Here is a 17,285-nt window from a genome sequence, read left to right on the forward strand (position 1 = left end):
CTTCTGTAGGCAATTGCCAGGCCTAAACAACATCACACTGACAGGAAAACACGTCATTAATCCTGTCTAAACTCTGACACTTGACATTTAGTCATCCCCTAAAATTAACCCTGGACACCTAATCCCCCCCCCCAAACACCTCACACTCCTAAAACAAACCTCTAAATACCTAATACACCCAACCATAACACGTAAAGGCCTAGTCCACTTTTAAAAAGGTAGGCTCTCAGTGGGTATAAAACTAACACAGCTGGCTGCAATACTTGCCTTCAATCAAGAGCTATCCCTAGCATTACTTTTTCTCTTTGACTAGCTTTCCAGGTTGAATGATGCCCAGCATCAGCTTCTGTGAGCGCAAGCCATCAAGAACAGAAAGGACTACATACAACCTCTGGCAAAAATTATGGAATCACCACTCTTGGAAAATGTTCATTCAATTGCTTAATTGTGTAGAAAAAAAAATAATAATCACAAACATGCCTACAAACTATTTTCAATTAACATTCCAACCTTCTGGCTTCAAGAAACACTAAAAAGATACATAAAAAAAGAAAGAAAACTGTAGTCAGTTGCAACAGTTTTTGCAGATCAAGCAGAAGGAAAAAAAAACGAATCACCCCATTCTGAGGAAAATATTATGGAATCACCATGTACTTTGCAGTTCTCAAACACACATCTGCATCAGATTGATGATGTCATCATCGCCAAACATCCTTTATATTGATGGAATAAGAAAAGTGTCCAAAATCTCAATATAAACTTGTGCATTTATTGAAGATTTAATGACTGTCATCTCCCCCGTACCTTTACCTGACATGCAACCCCATAACATCAATGATTGTGGAAAATTGAAGACATCAAAGTGTACAGATAGAAAACTTAAAGCAACATGCCTTGAAAACAGAAATGCACAACAAAACAAATGAGGAACAAATGGTCAGAAACTTAAATCAATGTCTATGACCGAACTGTAAATGGGATTTACATAGAGAAAAGCCAAACGAAAACCATCATAACACCTAAACAGAAAAAAACAAGGTTACAGTGGACTAAAGAAAAGCAATCACGGAATGTGAATGACTGGATGAAAGTGTTATTTAGCAATGAATCACCAATCTGCGGTGGGCAGGGTGATGATGCTGAAACTTTTGTTTGGTGGCGTTCCAATGAAGTGTATGAAAACTACTGCGTGACAAAAACATGTAAATATCCACAATCATTGATGTTATGGGGTTGTATGTCAGGTAAAGGTACTGGGGAGATGACAGTCATTAAATCTTCAATAAATGCACAAGTTTATATTGAGATGTTGGACACTTTTCTTATTCCATCAATTGAAAGGATGTTTGGTGATGATGAAATCATTTTTTAGGATGTAATCTGATGCAGATGTTTGTTTTAGAACTGCAAAGTATGTGGTGATTCCATAATATTTTCCTCAGAATTGATCTGCAATTGACTAAGGTTTACTTTCTTTTTTCTTTTTTTAAGTGTTTCTTAAAGCCAAAAGGTGAAAATGTTAAATAATTTTTTTTTATACACAATTAAACAATTGAATAAACATTTTCCAAGAGTGGTGATTCCATACTTTTTGCTAAGGGTTGTATAACATGTTCAGTAACACTCCTGACCACTTTTTATTATCAGCAGTTCTTAACTAGTAGCTGACTAGTAGCGCACCTATTGTGGCGGGAGGCCGTCATATGACGGCCTCCCGTTTAAACAGGGATGCGCGCGATCGTGCGCTCGCATCCCTGTTTCTTCGGTGGCGGCGTGTCACGGAGACACCGCTCGCCACCGAAGGGGGTGAACAGCCATTCGTTAGTCACGGCCGATCACAGATGCGTGCACGTCGGTGGCGGCGTGTTCCCCGGGAACACTGCTCGTCACCGACGCTGGTAAACAGCCATTGGCCGGCTGTTTACCCACGTGATTGGCTGTGATCCTTTCACAGCCGATCACTAAAATGTAAACAAACCGTGGTAACGGAATGTTACCGGGTTCTCCTCCTCACACACCGATCGTGTTTGAGGAGGAGATTGCGGTAACATCTCGTTACTGCATACAGTGTACACCAAACATACTGATTGCCCCCCCCCCCAATAAAGAGGACCTGTCACCACCCCTCATAGTACCTGTCAATCACAGTCCATCAGAGTACCCGAGTACCTGTCCCAGCCCATCAGAGTACCCGAGTACCTGTCCCAGCCCATCAGAGTACCCGAGTACCTGTCCCAGCCCATCAGAGTACCCGAGTACCTGTCCCAGCCCATCAGAGTACCCAAGTACCTGTCACAGTTCATCTGAGTGCCCGAGTACCTGTCCCAGCCCATCAGAGTACCCGAGTACATGTCCCGGCCCATCAGAGTACCCGAGTACCTGTCACGGCACATCAGAGTACCCGAGTACCTGTCACGGCACATCAGGGTACCCGAGTACCTGTCACGGCCCATCAGGGTACCCGAGTACCTGTCACGGCCCATCAGGGTACCCGAGTACCTGTCACGGCCCATCAGGGTACCCGAGTACCTGTCACAGTCCATCAGGGTACCCGAGTACCTGTCACAGTCCATTAGAGTACCGAGTACCTGTCACAGCCCATCTGAGTACCCGAGTACCTGTTCCAGTCCATCTGTGTACCAGAGTACCTGTCACAGTCCATCTGAGTACCCGAGTACCTGTCACAGTTCATCTGAGTACCCGAGTACCTGTCACAGTCCATATGAGTACCTGTCACCGCCCTTCAGAGTACCCAAATACCAGTCACCAAACCATCAGAGTACCTTTCACCAGGCCATCAGAGTACCTGAGTACCTGTCACCAGGCCATCAGAGTACCCGAGTACCTGTCACCAGGCCATCAGAGTACCCGAGTACCTGTCACCAGGCCATCAGAGTACCCGAGTACCTGTCACCAGGCCATCAGAGTACCCGAGTACCTGTCACCAGGCCATCAGAGTACTCGAGTACCTGTCACCAGGCCATCAGAGTACCCGAGTACCTGTCACCAGGCCATCAGAGTACCCGAGTACCTGTTCCAGTCCATCTGAGTACCCGAGTACCTGTCACAGTCCATCTGAGTACCTGAGTACCTGTCACAGTTCATCTGAGTACCCGAGTACCTGTCACAGTTCATATGAGTACCTGTCACCGCCCTTCAGAGTACCCAAATACCAGTCACCAAACCATCAGAGTACCTGTCACCAGGCCATCAGAGTACCTGAGTACTTGGCACCAGGCCATCAGAGTACCTGAGTACTTGTCACCAGGCCATCAGAGTACCTGAGTACCTGTCACCAGGCCATCAGAGTACCCGAGTACCTGTCACCAGGCCATCAGAGTACCCGAGTACCTGTCACCAGGCCATCAGAGTACTCGAGTACCTGTCACCAGGCCATCAGAGTACCCGAGTACCTGTCACCAGGCCATCAGAGTACCCGAGTACCTGTCACCAGGCCATCAGAGTACCCAAGTACCTGTCACCAGGCCATCAGAGTACCCGAGTACCTGTCACCAGGCCATCAGAGTACCCGAGTACCTGTCACCAGGCCATCAGAGTACCAGAGTACCTGTCACCAGGCCATCAGAGTACCCGAGTACCTATCTCCAGCCCATCAGAGTACCCGAGTACCTATTTGCAGCCCATGTCTCATAGAATATACGTTGGGGTGTTTACTTTCCAAAATGGGGTCATTTTGTGGGTAATTTCACTGTCCTGTGGTCCAGGACCTTCAAAAGTGTGATGGGTAGGAATGAAATGAGATGTGTCATTTATGCTCCTAGAACGCCTGAACGTACTACTTCAATGTTCGGCCTCTCTATGTGGCCAGGCTGTGTAAAAGTCCTACACATGTGGTATCGCCATACTCGGGAGGAGTAGCAGAATGTATTTTGGGGTGTAATTTTTGCTATATACATGTTATGTGTTAGAAATATCTTATAAATTGACAATTTTGTGTAAAAAAAATGCGTTTAAATTTTTTTCCACATATTCCAAAAACTTCTGGAAAAAAATTAACCATTCAAAAGACTCATTATGCCTCACAGATTATACGTTGGGGTGTTTGCTTTCCAAAATGGGGTCATTTTATGGGAAATTCCATTGTCCTGGTACTCCAGGGACTTCAAAAGTGTAATAGGTGGTTGAGAAATGAGATGCGTCATTTTTGCTCGTAGAACGTCTGAAGGTACTACATCAATGTTGGTGCTCTGTATGTGGCCAGGCTGTGTAAAAGTCTCACGCATGTGGTATCGCCGTACTCGGGAAGAGTAGCAGAATGTATTTTGGGGCGTAATTTGTTGTATGCATATGCTGTGTGTGAGAAATAACCTGATAATATGACAATTTAGTAAAAAAAAATTAAAAAAAATAAAAAATCTTCATTTTGCAAAGAATTGTGGGAAAAAATGACAACTTAAAAAAACTCACCATGCTACTTACTTAATACCTTGGGATGTCTACTTTGTAAAAAGGGGTCATTTGGGGGGTATTTGTACTTTCCTGACTAGTTAGAGTCTCAAGAAATGAGATACACCTGATGTACTGAAGGCCTGATCAGAAGTGATCAATTTTCAGTGATTGGCACCATAGATTGTAGACTCTATAACTTTCACAAAGACCAAATAATATATACTAATGTGGGTTATTTTTACCAAAGATATGTAGCAGTATAAATTTTGGCCAAAATTTATGAAGAAAAATTACTAATTAGCAAAAATTTATGACAGAAACGAAGAAAAAGGAATCTTTTTCACAAAATTTACGTTTTATTTTATTTATAGCACAAAAAATAAAAAACCTACTAGTGATTAAATACCACTAAAAGAAAGCTCTATTTGTGTGGAAAAAAGGACGCAAGTTTCATATGGATACAGTGTTGGATGACTGAGTAATTGTCATTCAAAGTGTGAGAGCGCTGAAAGCTGAAAATTGGTCTGGTCAGGAAGGGGGTGTAACTGCACTGTATTGAGGTGGTTAAACTAATACCTATAAATTCTTCACTGCCTTTGCTTACCCAGTTCTCCATTTTCGAAAACTTCAAAGGTCAACCAGATGTCTGTGCTGGCTGGAATATTCCTCATATCTAAAACCTGATTGGTTAGTTCTTCTGCAGTCATCACAGGAGATACCTAGAAGAAACTTATGTTAATTTTGAAGTTGTTGAGCGGCACTTAAGGTGATTCTAAAGTACATTTTTATTTAGAAATAATAAACATGTCATACTTACAAAACCACTGCACAGAGCAGCCCCCGATTCTCCTCTTCTGGGGTCTGCCTTTGGAGGTCCTAGCTTCTCCGCCCACTGAGTGCCCCCATAGCAAGCTGCGGCACGGAATTTTTTTCCCCTGCTGTAGCAAATTGGAGCATGCTCTGCTGTGTTTTTTTTTCGCCTTCCTCTGGATCAATTGTGGGCATAAAATTGGGTATTTGGATTGTACGATTATTTTTTATTTTATTTATTTGTTTTTAAGGTTGAACTGGATGGACTTGTGTCTTTTTTTTCAACCTGACTAACTATGTAACTATGTACGTCTTAGCCCCACTCCCCAATACCATTTCACTGGATTTGATTGACAGCAGCAGGAGCCAATGGCTCCTGCAGCTCTTCCTTAGTCTAGTGAGGAGGGAGAAAGACCTGGCCGCTGCTCCCTGGCTCAGCGCTGGATCGGGCTCAGGTAAGTTCCCTGGGGGGGGCAGAGGGGCAGTGCATTAAGCTAAAAAAACTTTAGCCTTTACAACCATTTTAAGGCCTAGTTCACACCATTACATAATTAGTCTGGTTGAAAAAAAGTGCATCCAGTTCAATAGAACTGTCCTATATATGCAGTTCTATAATGACAATTAATCCAGAGGAAGGCAAAAAACCCTAATAAAGTATGATCCAATTTGCTCAAGCAGGGGTGAAAATCCTTCCTGATCCCCCAAGAGGCAATTGGATATTCCCTGGATCAACTTTACCTATAACTGTTATTATCCGATTATATTATGTGTATCTAGGAAATAATGCAGGCCTTTTTTAAAGCAATCTACTGAGCTGGTCAGAACCAGCTCTTGAGGGAGTCTATTCCACATTCCTCAACTACACTGTGGTAACGCATGGTGCCATGCATTCTTAATTGCACCCCAGGGTACCTCGCCAACACATTGCGTTGTAGTGCACCACAATGCAGGGTGTCACACTACCAAGCATTATTGTGTGCTGCATTGCTAAAAAAGTACATGTACCTTTTACTGGTATGTTTTATGTGTTAGGATACCCATTCAAATTAGGACATTAAATAACACATGCGATAACACACAACAGTGCATGAAGTCCGATGCAGCTTTTCACTCTCTGGCAATAAAGTCGCATTAAAGTAGTGCAAGAATCTTTTCAAAGTCTCAACTTGCCATGCGACTTTATGTGTCCAAAGTCACATGACAACTGCCACTAGTGTGAATGGAGCCTAATCAGCATAATCAGCTTTTAACAGATTAGCTGAGAGACACATTGATTGATTTTCTTTGGCTACCCCCGAGGGCCACCTAACAAATAAGAGAACTAGTTACCTATTTTATAAGAAATATCTTGGAGGGTGTTTCAGCACAAAATCATTCTGGAAGTCAGTGGCTCTGAAATTCTGGTTGAAGTGTCAATGGTTACAGGCACTCATGTTTTTAGGTACAAAACAGCGGAAAGTCCATGCAGGGTGGCCCAATGAGTCCAATAAACAAAAAAACATTCAACCATTATTGTTTATTTGGGATGGGGAAACCCTTAAAAAACCTGGGATTTATACATGCCCCTATGTTACAGTTCAATATCCTATTATAGTTCAATGATCACTCACCTTTAAAGTGACACAACAGTCTTGTTCTTTCCTTTCCAAGTAAACCTCAATAATGAGATCGCCGGCTTGTGACAACTGTTTAGAAAAAAAAATATATTTTTTTTATTAAAGGTTTTCTCTAGTGTATGAATTCAAGAATAACACGTAGTTTATAGTAGACATAAACCCCAGTTAAACATGAAAGCTTTTACATTAAACCTGTAGCACTCAGTTTTAATGAGCTAACTGTTATTCCACATACACACGACCGGGTTTTCTGTCAGAATAAACTCTGACTGTCTTTCCAACGAAGTTCCACGGAAACGGACTTGCCTACACACGATCACACCAAAGTCCGATCGTTTAGAACGTGATGACGTAAGACGGGACTAGAAAAGGGAAGTCCAATGGCCAGTAGCCAATAGCTGCCCTTACATTGTTTTTGGTCCGTGAAAATAGCATACAGATGAGCGGTTTTCCCGATAGGAATTGATTCTGTCAGAAAGATTTAAAACATGTTCTATTTCTAGGTCCGTCAGAATTTTCAAAAGAAAAAGTCAGATGAAGCCCACACACGATCGGAATATCTAATGGAATGATTCCGTCTGACTTTTTCTGACAGAAAGTCCGACTGTGTGTACACGGCATTAGGTTCTATGCCAGGCAGCTCACAGGAGTTTGATCAAAGTCCTTTGAGCTTCCTATCTACTTTCTGCCCACCATATGACAGCACTTGGGCTTGGTCACTGGCCCATTGGAGACCAGAGGCTGAATTGTGATAGACATTAAGGCTAGGTTCACATCTATGCGGTTGCGGTTAATGAGGTTTTCCGGTATGTTTTGCATTTTTGCATACATTTTTCATGCATTTTTATATTTAATCCTTCAAACTGTGAAAAACCAGTTGTTAAGGAGTGGGCAGAGGCCACGTCCTTAACAACCAATGAGTCATCTCTGCTTAAAGCTGAATGTAAAAAAAGAAAAAGAACTGCCGGTAAAGAAAATATAGGAAAAAAAAACGGCATGGGGGGTCCCCCCCCATTCATACCAGGCCCCTTATCCAAGCACGCAGGCTAGGAAAGGAGTGAATGCCCCCACTACATCCCTTCAACATGGGGATCTCCCAGATCTCACCTATCCCTACTCAGTTTATCAAAAAAGTGTCAAAAATAAATAATAACACATGGACAATTGACAATACTTTTATTAAAAAAACATACACAATGCCGTCATCTTCAACCCCCCCCCCCCCCCCAGTAAATCCAGCGCCATTCAATATGAACGCTACCACTGAACCGAATAATGAAAAAAGATGCCCTCTCCCGCCGTCTGAGAGTTCTTAAACAACTAAGGGGCTGGACCACCCGGTGACCTTGCCTCCTTTGGATATCAATGATCGAGCATGCCCTGGGTCAATGATGTCATAAGGGGGCAAGGTCACTGGGTGCGCCCACCCTTTAGGAACTGTCAGACTTCGGCAGGAGAGGACCTTTTTTTTCATCGTGATTGATGCTGGATTTACTTCGGGGGACATTGTTTTTGTATCCCAAACTCATTCACATAGGGGGGGTTGGATCTGGGGGGCCCTTGGCCTCCCTGTCCCAGTGGTGCCACATCTGTGTCACATCAGTACCCAGAAGTGCCACATCTGTGCCCAGCAGTGTCACATCTGTGCCCCAGCAGTGTCACATGCATGCTCAGCCGTGCCACCATCAGTGCACATCTGTGCCCCATCAGTGTCACATGTGTTCTCAGCAGTGCCCCGTCAGTGCACATCTGTGCCCCATCAGTGCACATTTGTGCCCCACAGTGCTCTACAGTGCCCCATCAGTTCACATCTGTGCCACGTCCGTGCCCCATCAGTGCACTTATGTGCCCCATTAGTGCACATTCATGCACCATCAGTGCCACAACAGTTCTCTACAGTGCCCCATCAGTGCACAAATGTGCCCCAGCAGTGTCAAATCAGTGCCCAGCAGTGCCACATCAGAATGTGTAAAAAATGTGTAGAAAATGCGTATTCATTTTCTTTCCACCTTTTCTAAAAATGTTGGGGTATTTTCTTTCCATAATTGGGTAATTTTGTGGGCATTTCCATTGTCCTGGTGCTCCAGGGCCTTCAAAAGTGTGATAGGTTGTCAGGAAATGATATGTGTAATGTATGTCCCTAGAATACCTGATGGTGCTCCCTGCATGTTGGGCCTACCTACAGGGGCGGGCTGGGCCGGGGGGCAGGGTGGAAATTTCCCCCCAGGCCGGCACCTACATTATGTTTAAAACGGCCGCTGGCCGTTTGTTCATTTCTTTTTTTTTTTTACGCTGTGACGGGCAGCCGGGACCCGGTTCAATAAACCCCTTCTCTCTGTGGTCACGTCGCACCGTTCTGATCAGTCCCGGCAGCGGCTGTCACTCACAGCCGAGCAGAGTGAAGCCACCTCCCCCTCCTCCGTGCACAGCACTGTGTAGACATGAAGGAGGAGGGGGAGGCGGCTTCACTCTGCTCGGCTGTGAGTGACAGCCGCTGCCGGGACTGATCAGAACGGCGTGACGTGAGTCACGCAACCACAGAGAAGGGGATTATTGCTACGGGTCCCGGATCACTGAGCCGACAGATGTCACTCCACTCGGGTGCTGCTCGCACCTCCCCCCTGCAATGCCATTGCCTTGGGCTCGAGGTACATTATGGGTCCTTAGGGGGGTTCTTTACTGTGGGGGGTCCTGCACTGTAGAGGGGGTCTGCACTGTAGAGGGGGTCTGCACTGTAGGGGGGGTCCTGCACTGTAGAGGGGTCCTGCACTGTAGAGGGGGTCTGCACTGTAGAAGGGGTCCTGCACTGTAGAGGGGGTCCTGCACTGTAGGGGGGGGTCCTGCACTGTAGGGGGGTCTGCACTGTAGAAGGGGTCCTGCACTGTAGGGGGGTCCTGCACTGTAGAAGGGGTCCTGCACTGTAGAAGCGATCCTGCACTGTAGGAGGGGTCCTGCACTGTAGGGGGGTCTGCACTGTAGGGGGAGGGGTCTGTACTGTAGGGGAAGATTTGGCACTGTAGGGGGGTCTGTACTGTAGGGGAGTCTGTACTGTAGGGGGGTCTGCGCTGTAGGGTGGAGGGGTCTGTACTGTAGGAGGGTCTGCACTGTAGATGGGGGTCTGTATGGTAGGGAGGGGGGTCTGCACTGTAGGGGGTCTGTGTAACATGCAGGGGGTCCAGAGCTGTGAGGGGCTGCGTAATGTAAAGGGGTGCGGAGGTGCAGGGTGCTGTGTAATGTAAAGGGGTCCAGAGGTACAAGGGCTGTGTAATGTAAAGGGGTCCAGAGGTTCAGGGTGCTGTGTAATGTAAAGGGGTCCAGAGGTACAAGGGCTGTGTAATGTAAAGGGGTCAGAAGGTAAGGGGTCCAGAGGTACAAGAGCTGTGTAATGTAAAGGGGTCCAGAGGTGCAGGCTGCTGTGTAATGTAAAGGGGTCCAGAGGTGCAGGCTGCTGTGTAATGTAAAGGGGTCCTTAGGTGCAAGGTCCTGTGTAATGTAAAGGGGTCCTTAGGTGCAAGGTCCTGTGTAATGTAAAGGGGTCCAGAGGTGCAGGGTCCTGTGTAATGTAAAGGGGTCCTTAGGTGCAAGGTTCTGTGTAAGGTAAAGGGGTCCAGAGGTGCAGGGTCCTGTGTAATGTAAAGGGGTCCTTAGGTGCAAGGTTCTGTGTAAGGTAAAGGGGTCCAGAGGTGCAGGCTGCTGTGTAATGTAAAGAGGTCCTTAGGTGCAAGGTCCTGTGTAATGTAAAGGGGTCCGGAGGTGCAGGGTGCTGTGTAATGTAAAGGGGTCCAGAGATGCAGGGTGCAGTGTAATTTAAAGGGGTCCAGAGGTGCAGTTGTGGAGAGGGGGGGTACACAGTAGTGACAAAAAGATATTGAAGGATGCAGAGGTATGCAGAGGACACAGTGGGTGTTTTTACATTTTATGGTGGGGGGGTGGGGGGGTGCCAGATATAGGATCCGCCCCGGGTGCCAAATGCTCTAGGTACGCCCCTGGTGTGAGCACAGCAGACTACAACTCCTACCTCCCAGGAGTCTCAGAGGCAGGCCAGGTGAGTGGCACGTTAGGGGAGGGGATGCCCGGCGTCAAGAACGTCATGTCGCACGTGACCTGCTGGGCTTATGGGGAGCAGTGGCTAGCTGCAGTCTGCAGAGAAGATGAGACCTGCTTCAGGATCATCACCCCCCCCCCCCCCTCCGAAGAGTGGCAAGGACCTGGCTCAGTGTCTCCAGTCCTCACTGAATCAATGCTCCCCAGCCTGAAGTAAGGCATCTGTGATAACCTTCACAAAATGGAATAGAATGAGAAAATCCGCTTCAGTTGTAAATTTAATTAATAATGCATAGTCATCAAGACAATTTAAAATTTTGGCAGTGGCAGCGTGTGTTTTTTTTTTCTAGCACCTCCCCCCCACCAGCGGACTTAACACCCTCCCTCCCACCAGCGGACTTAACACCCTCCCCCCCACCAGCGGACTTGACACCCTCCCCCCACCAGCAGACTTATCTAACACCCTCCCCCCCAACCAGCGGACTTATCTAACACCCTCCCCCCCAACCAGCTGACTTATCTAACACCCTCCCCCCCAACCAGCTGACTTATCTAACACCCTCCCCCCACCAGCAGACTTATCTAACACCCTCCCCCCAACCAGCAGACTTATCTAACACCCTCCCCCCCACCAGTGGACTTATCTAACACCCTCCCCCCCAACCAGCGGACTTATCTAACACCCTCCCCCCACCAGCGGACTTATCTAACACCCTCCCCCCACCAGCGGACTTATCTAACACCCTCCCCCCACCAGCGGACTTATCTAACACCCTCCCCCCACCAGTGGACTTATCTAACATTCTCCCCCCACCCACCAGTGGACTTATCTAACACCCTCCCCCCACCCACCAGCGGACTTATTTAACACCCTCCCCCCACCAGTGGACTTATCTAACACCGTCCCCCCACCCACCAGCGGACTTACCTAACACCCCCCCCACCCACCAGCGGACTTATCTAACACCCTCCCCCCACCAGTGGACTTATCTAACACCCTCCCCCCACCAGCGGACTTATCTAACACCCTCCCCCCACCAGTGGACTTATCTAACATGCTCCCCCCACCCACCAGCGGACTTATCTAACACCCTCCCCCCACCAGCGGACTTATCTAACACCACCCCAACCAGTGGACTCACCTAGCTGATTAAGTGGTTCAATGGGCCACTTGACTGGACTTGCCCCCCAGGCCTAAGGCTGCCAGCCCTCCCCTGCCTACCTATGTGGCCAGGCTGTGTAAAAGTCTCACACATGTGGTATCAACATACTCAGGAGGAGTAGCAGAATGTGTTTTGGGGTGTAGTTGTAAATATGCATATGCTGTGTGTGAGAAATAACCTGTTAATATAACAATATTGTGAAAAAATAAAAATCTTAATTTTGCAAATAATTGTGGGAAAATACTAAATACCGTGGAATGTCCACTGTCCAAAAATTGGTCATTTGGGGGGAATTTGTACTTTCCTGGCTCGTTAGTGTCTCAAGAATTGAGATAGGCCATCAGTACATCAAGTGTGATCAATTTCATTGGCACCATAGCTTGTAGACCCTATAACCTTCACAAAGACCAAATAATATACACTGATTTGAGTTATTTTTTTTACCAAAGATATGTAACAGTATACATTTTGTTCAAAATTCATGAAGAAAAGTTACTAATTTGCAAAAGTTTATAATAGAAACGAAGAAAAAAGCTATTTTTTTTACATAATTTTCTGTCTTTAAAAGGGGTTAAAAGCACCCACAAAGTACCGCTGCCAATTTCAATGGTTTAAGAGCAGTGTATACTCCGCTCCCGCACCGGCCCCAAGGATGCTGCTTGCAGGACTTTTTTTCTCATCCTGCAAGCGCACCGCTCTAGTGTGAAAGCACTCGGGCTGCAGGTGAGGCAGTTTTCAGGAGCTTTACAGGCACTATTTTTATCGCTAAAGTGCCTGAAAAATGTGTCAGTGTGAAAGTAGTCTAAAAGAAAGCTCCATTTGTATGAAAAAAAGGACTAAAAAATCATATGGGTACAGTTTTGCATGACTGAGTAATTATCATTCAAAGTGTGAGAGCACTGAAAGCTGAAAATTGGCCTGGTTAGGAAGGGGGTATAAGTGCCCAGTGGGCAAGTGGTTAAAAAATGCTAGCGTGCATGGAGTTTAAAAGCTCCTGTTACTAAACACCGCAAAAAAAACCTATATGTGCATGGACACATAGGCTAACATAGAGGGGTGTTTAAAGGAAGGGAAAAAAAAAACGTCAGACACTCTTAGAAGCAGCTGTAAAAATGTCCAGTGTGCACAAGGCCTTATAGTGGATGGGTGGGTGTCTGGATGACAGCCAGAGCTTGACAGCCCTGTATCTGCTTTATGAAACTTTGTAACAAGTTATTTTGCTTTATAACAAGAGTTGATGCTACATGTTAGGCCGCGTACACACGCGCGGACTGTTCGCCCAACTTTGTCCGTCAAACAGTTTCGGCAAACAGTCCGCTCAAAATTAGCATGGACGGACATGGCCACACACGACGGACGAACAGTTTGCTGAAACCGTGCGCGATGACGTGAACGGCACGTACGACGGGACGAAAAATACGACGTCCTATACACTGCATTATAACTTTCGGCGTGTAAATCCTTTCTGAGCATGCGCGGAACTTAGTTTGACGAACAAGCCTACACACGAGCGGACTGTTCGCTGAAACAAGGTTTCAGCGGACAGTTTTTCGGAAATTCCGTAAAACCTTGTTCGTCAAACTGTCCGCTGAAACTGTCCGCTGAAAGCCCACACACGAGCGGACTGTCCGCCCAAACACTGTTCAGCGGACAAAGTTGGGCGAACAGTCCGCGCGTGTGTACGCGGCCTTACAGTGTCTCATTCTGATTATTCTAGAACTGTGGAGCACCTGCTTAGTCCCAACAAGGGATTAGTGGTGAGCCTAAGTGCATGTGGGTTAATATGGCAAGCTCACATAAAACCATAGGTGACACAGCTTTACTCCTAATCAATTTCCTACTACGTGAGACAGTCTGTTTTAGTACTCCTCAGTATTTACCTGCTGCTTTGGACATAATATCAAAGACTGCTAAATTTGCATACAATGAACTAGGATATTGTTACATGACCGAATTGGTTGGTGGTACCTATTTTCAGTCAGTATACCCTGTGAATTGATGCTTCAATTGATACAATATAAGTACATGACATGGAGTTTACTATCAACATTGATTTCTCTCCACCAGGATTCCTTGAACTTAAAATGGTGAGTTCACCCTTTAACCACCTCAATACTGGGCACTTTCACCCCCTTCCAAGACCAATTTTCAGCTTTCCGCAGTCTCACATTTTGAATGACAATTGCGCGGTCATGCAACACTGTACCCAAATTAAATTTTTTATCATTGTTTTCACACAAATAGAGCTTTCTTTTGGTGGTATTTGATAACCACTGGGGTTTTTATTTTTTACACTACAAATGAAAAAAGACATTTTTTTTTTTTTTTAATGCAATTTTCTTAGTTTCTGTTACAAAATTTTGCAAATAAGTAATTTCTTTTCATGAATTGTGACCAAAAATTATGCTGCTACATTGCTTTGGTAAAAATAACCCAAATAAGTGTATATTATTTGGTGTGTGTGAAGGTTAAAGGGTCCACAAGCTATGGTAGAAATGACAGATGTTGATCGGCCACTGGCAGTGATGGGGGTCTGGCAGATGTTTTGTGCACTGTGACAGATATTTTATGGGGACACTGACATGTGTATAGGGACAGGGGTGACAGTGGTTCTTGGTGTACTGTTTATGGGGGGATCTGTGACAGCTCTCTGTATAAAATCATCCTTACACAGAGAGCTGTCACAGGGCTGCAGATTCCCCCACACCCCCCGCACTGAGCTCTCACTGAGCTTGGCGGAGGAGAACTGTACACAGCCGTCACGTGATCAAGGCGGCCAATCACAGTGGCCATATCCCAATCTCTGCTCAGCTGGATCCTGTGATCACAGTGATCACAGGATCGAGCCACAGCACGGCCCCATCCTCAGGATGAGGAAAGGACCACCTGTCCGTTTATGTACAGTGGCCAGGTGGGAAGTGGTTATGCTCGGATAAGGGTTTGGTAAGGATTGGGGGGGGCATGTTGTTTTTTTTCCTTATCTTTTTACATTCAGCTGTCGGTGTGGAACCCCGCTGACAGCCAATGACTCATCAGGTATTAAGGATGCGGTAGCCGCCCCTCCTTAACAACCAGCTATTCACAGTTTGTTAAGGAGGAAAAAAAACACATGTAAAGCGCATCACAAACGCAACACTTGCATTTTCCGTGCGGGTCCTTTGAAGTCCATTACACGCAAAACACAATCTGCTGCGGGGAAAAAAGTCCCTGATTCTTTCCAAAAATGCAGCGGCTGAAAAACGCATAGGTGTGAACGTGTCCCATAGAAAACCATGCTAACTAGACTGTACAGCATTTCTGCAAAACACACTAAAAAACGCATAGGTGTGAACCTATCCTTTGGAGTTGATTTACGAAAGGCAAATTGTGCACTTTGCAAGTGCAGTTGCTCCAAAGCTTAGTAAACAAGGTGCACATGACTGGATGTCCACAGAGCTTCCCCTCATTTACTAAGCTCTACAGTTGCAAAGTGAACAGTCTGTTTGCCTTTAGTAAATCAACCCCAAAGTGTCACATGTCCCCCCATATTTAGATAGACCAAGGCCTTTTTTTTTCTTTTACTGAAGCAGCAGACAGCACTGGTGTTGATGGGGGGACTGTACTGTCTAGCACAACATAAATGGCACCTTTTGCTGTATAAAGAAATCAAACATTGAGCCTAGGTAAACAGCTACTAACACCTCTAAAAGCTAATAAAATAATGGTGCACAGAGTTCAATTTTAATACTTTATGAGAAAGCATTTAGATGGAATATATAACAAAAATACACAACAAGATGTGTTACCTGTACATCCTTCCAGGTGGTGATCAGGCTGTTTTCCAAATCCATTTGTGTCACCTGCTCTTCATCAATCTTAAATAAAAATGAAACGCATTTTTTATTTAATTTTTTTTTTTGATTTGTTAAAATTATCAAATAATATAACTCTCTACGCAAGAAAAATACGTTTGTTTGTGCTTTCTGTTTCTAGGCAGTGACAAGGGATACTGCATTTAGCAATGTTCTGGACCTAAATCAAAACAAATGTTGCCACCAAGATCTGTGAACCAGTGAAATATATTATTTTTTGTTTTTGGATTTAGATATACTTTAAAGTTACTCTGTCTAGGGAAAAGTAAGGGACTGCCACAGTTGACTTCTCATATGAGAATGTTAGCCCCCATTCACACTTGAACGTTTTTCTGCTCATTTTCCTGCCCCTGACTATGCCTTACCACACCTGACTACACAGAGTCCCATTTTTCTAATTGCCACTGTTCATGTACGCTCAGTCACCCTATGCTTTACATCCTATGCTCTAACATTTGCCCTATACAAACCTCAGATGAGACACTAAAGTTAGTATAAATGTGCAGCCTACACTGAGCTAGGAAGGCCATGAGTAAAGAGGGCCATACATGGTTAAAAAATCATCGAAAAAGCACTCAATATGCTCGATCATTCAACTTTAGAAACGTTAGTGGGTTCATTTTGATTAACAAAATGCAAAGTTTGATGTCACAAAAAACGAACCGTCATGTCGCCTTTTTTGATCCAAAACTATTTTCTAAACATTAGTAGTGGAATTAATTGAAAACTGTTTGAAAAAAATCTACAGTGCATGCATGTGTTAAAATGTAACCCCTGCAAACAGAAATTTTACGAATATTTTAATAAGCCTCACAGAATGCTTGTAAACAAATTGAAACCTTGCCCCTTTCATTCATCCCCAGATTTCCTTATGCAAACTAACGGGTCCCCCACTTACTGCCCTTGTATCATGTCCAAAGTATTTGGAGAATTTTATCATGGTCTATATAATGGTCTAAAAACTGATTACAATTATCAATTCACATAGACCAACTTTGACTCTTTACACTTACCTAAACTCTGCTCGGCCCATCTTTCATCTTTAAATGCTGTGATTACTCCTGAAGAATTAGCTGAGGTCATCAAAAATCTTCCAATTCACAAATCCCCTGGCACGGATAGTCTGCCATATTCCTATTACAAAACCTTCCTAACAAAATTACGCCCACATTTGTTATCCCTATTCGCTTCATTGTTAAAAGGGACCATCCCTCAATGCCAATTTCTTCATACTCACATCACTGGGATCCCGAAACCTGTAAAAGATCCCTCCCTTCTCGATAATTATTGACCCATAGCCTTACTTAATTCAGATTACAAAATCTTTACAAAAATTTTGGCTAATAGACTTTCCCACATACTTCCCATACTTATACACAAAGACGAAGTAG

At 44.9% G+C, this 17,285-nt stretch overlaps 1 protein-coding gene across 2 annotated transcripts in view; it reads right to left on the minus strand.

Moving 5' to 3' along the window:
- The window catches only part of ARAP3 (ArfGAP with RhoGAP domain, ankyrin repeat and PH domain 3), a 149,892-nt gene that overhangs the window by 23,581 nt on the left and 109,026 nt on the right, over positions 1 to 17,285 (minus strand). For both annotated transcript variants that reach the window (XM_077474240.1, XM_077474239.1), the window contains exons 23-25: positions 15,829 to 15,897; positions 6,831 to 6,905; positions 5,015 to 5,129 (exon numbers count right to left, since the gene is read on the minus strand). In XM_077474240.1, the coding sequence (XP_077330366.1) occupies positions 5,015 to 5,129; positions 6,831 to 6,905; positions 15,829 to 15,897 (259 nt within the window). The remainder of the gene's footprint in view (positions 1 to 5,014; positions 5,130 to 6,830; positions 6,906 to 15,828; positions 15,898 to 17,285) is intronic.

Source organism: Lithobates pipiens, unplaced genomic scaffold, assembly GCF_037356315.1.
Source record: "Lithobates pipiens isolate NorthernLeopardFrog02 unplaced genomic scaffold, aLitPip1_a1.2 Scaffold_8, whole genome shotgun sequence".
In the NCBI taxonomy this organism is placed as follows: Eukaryota; Metazoa; Chordata; class Amphibia; order Anura; family Ranidae; genus Lithobates; species Lithobates pipiens.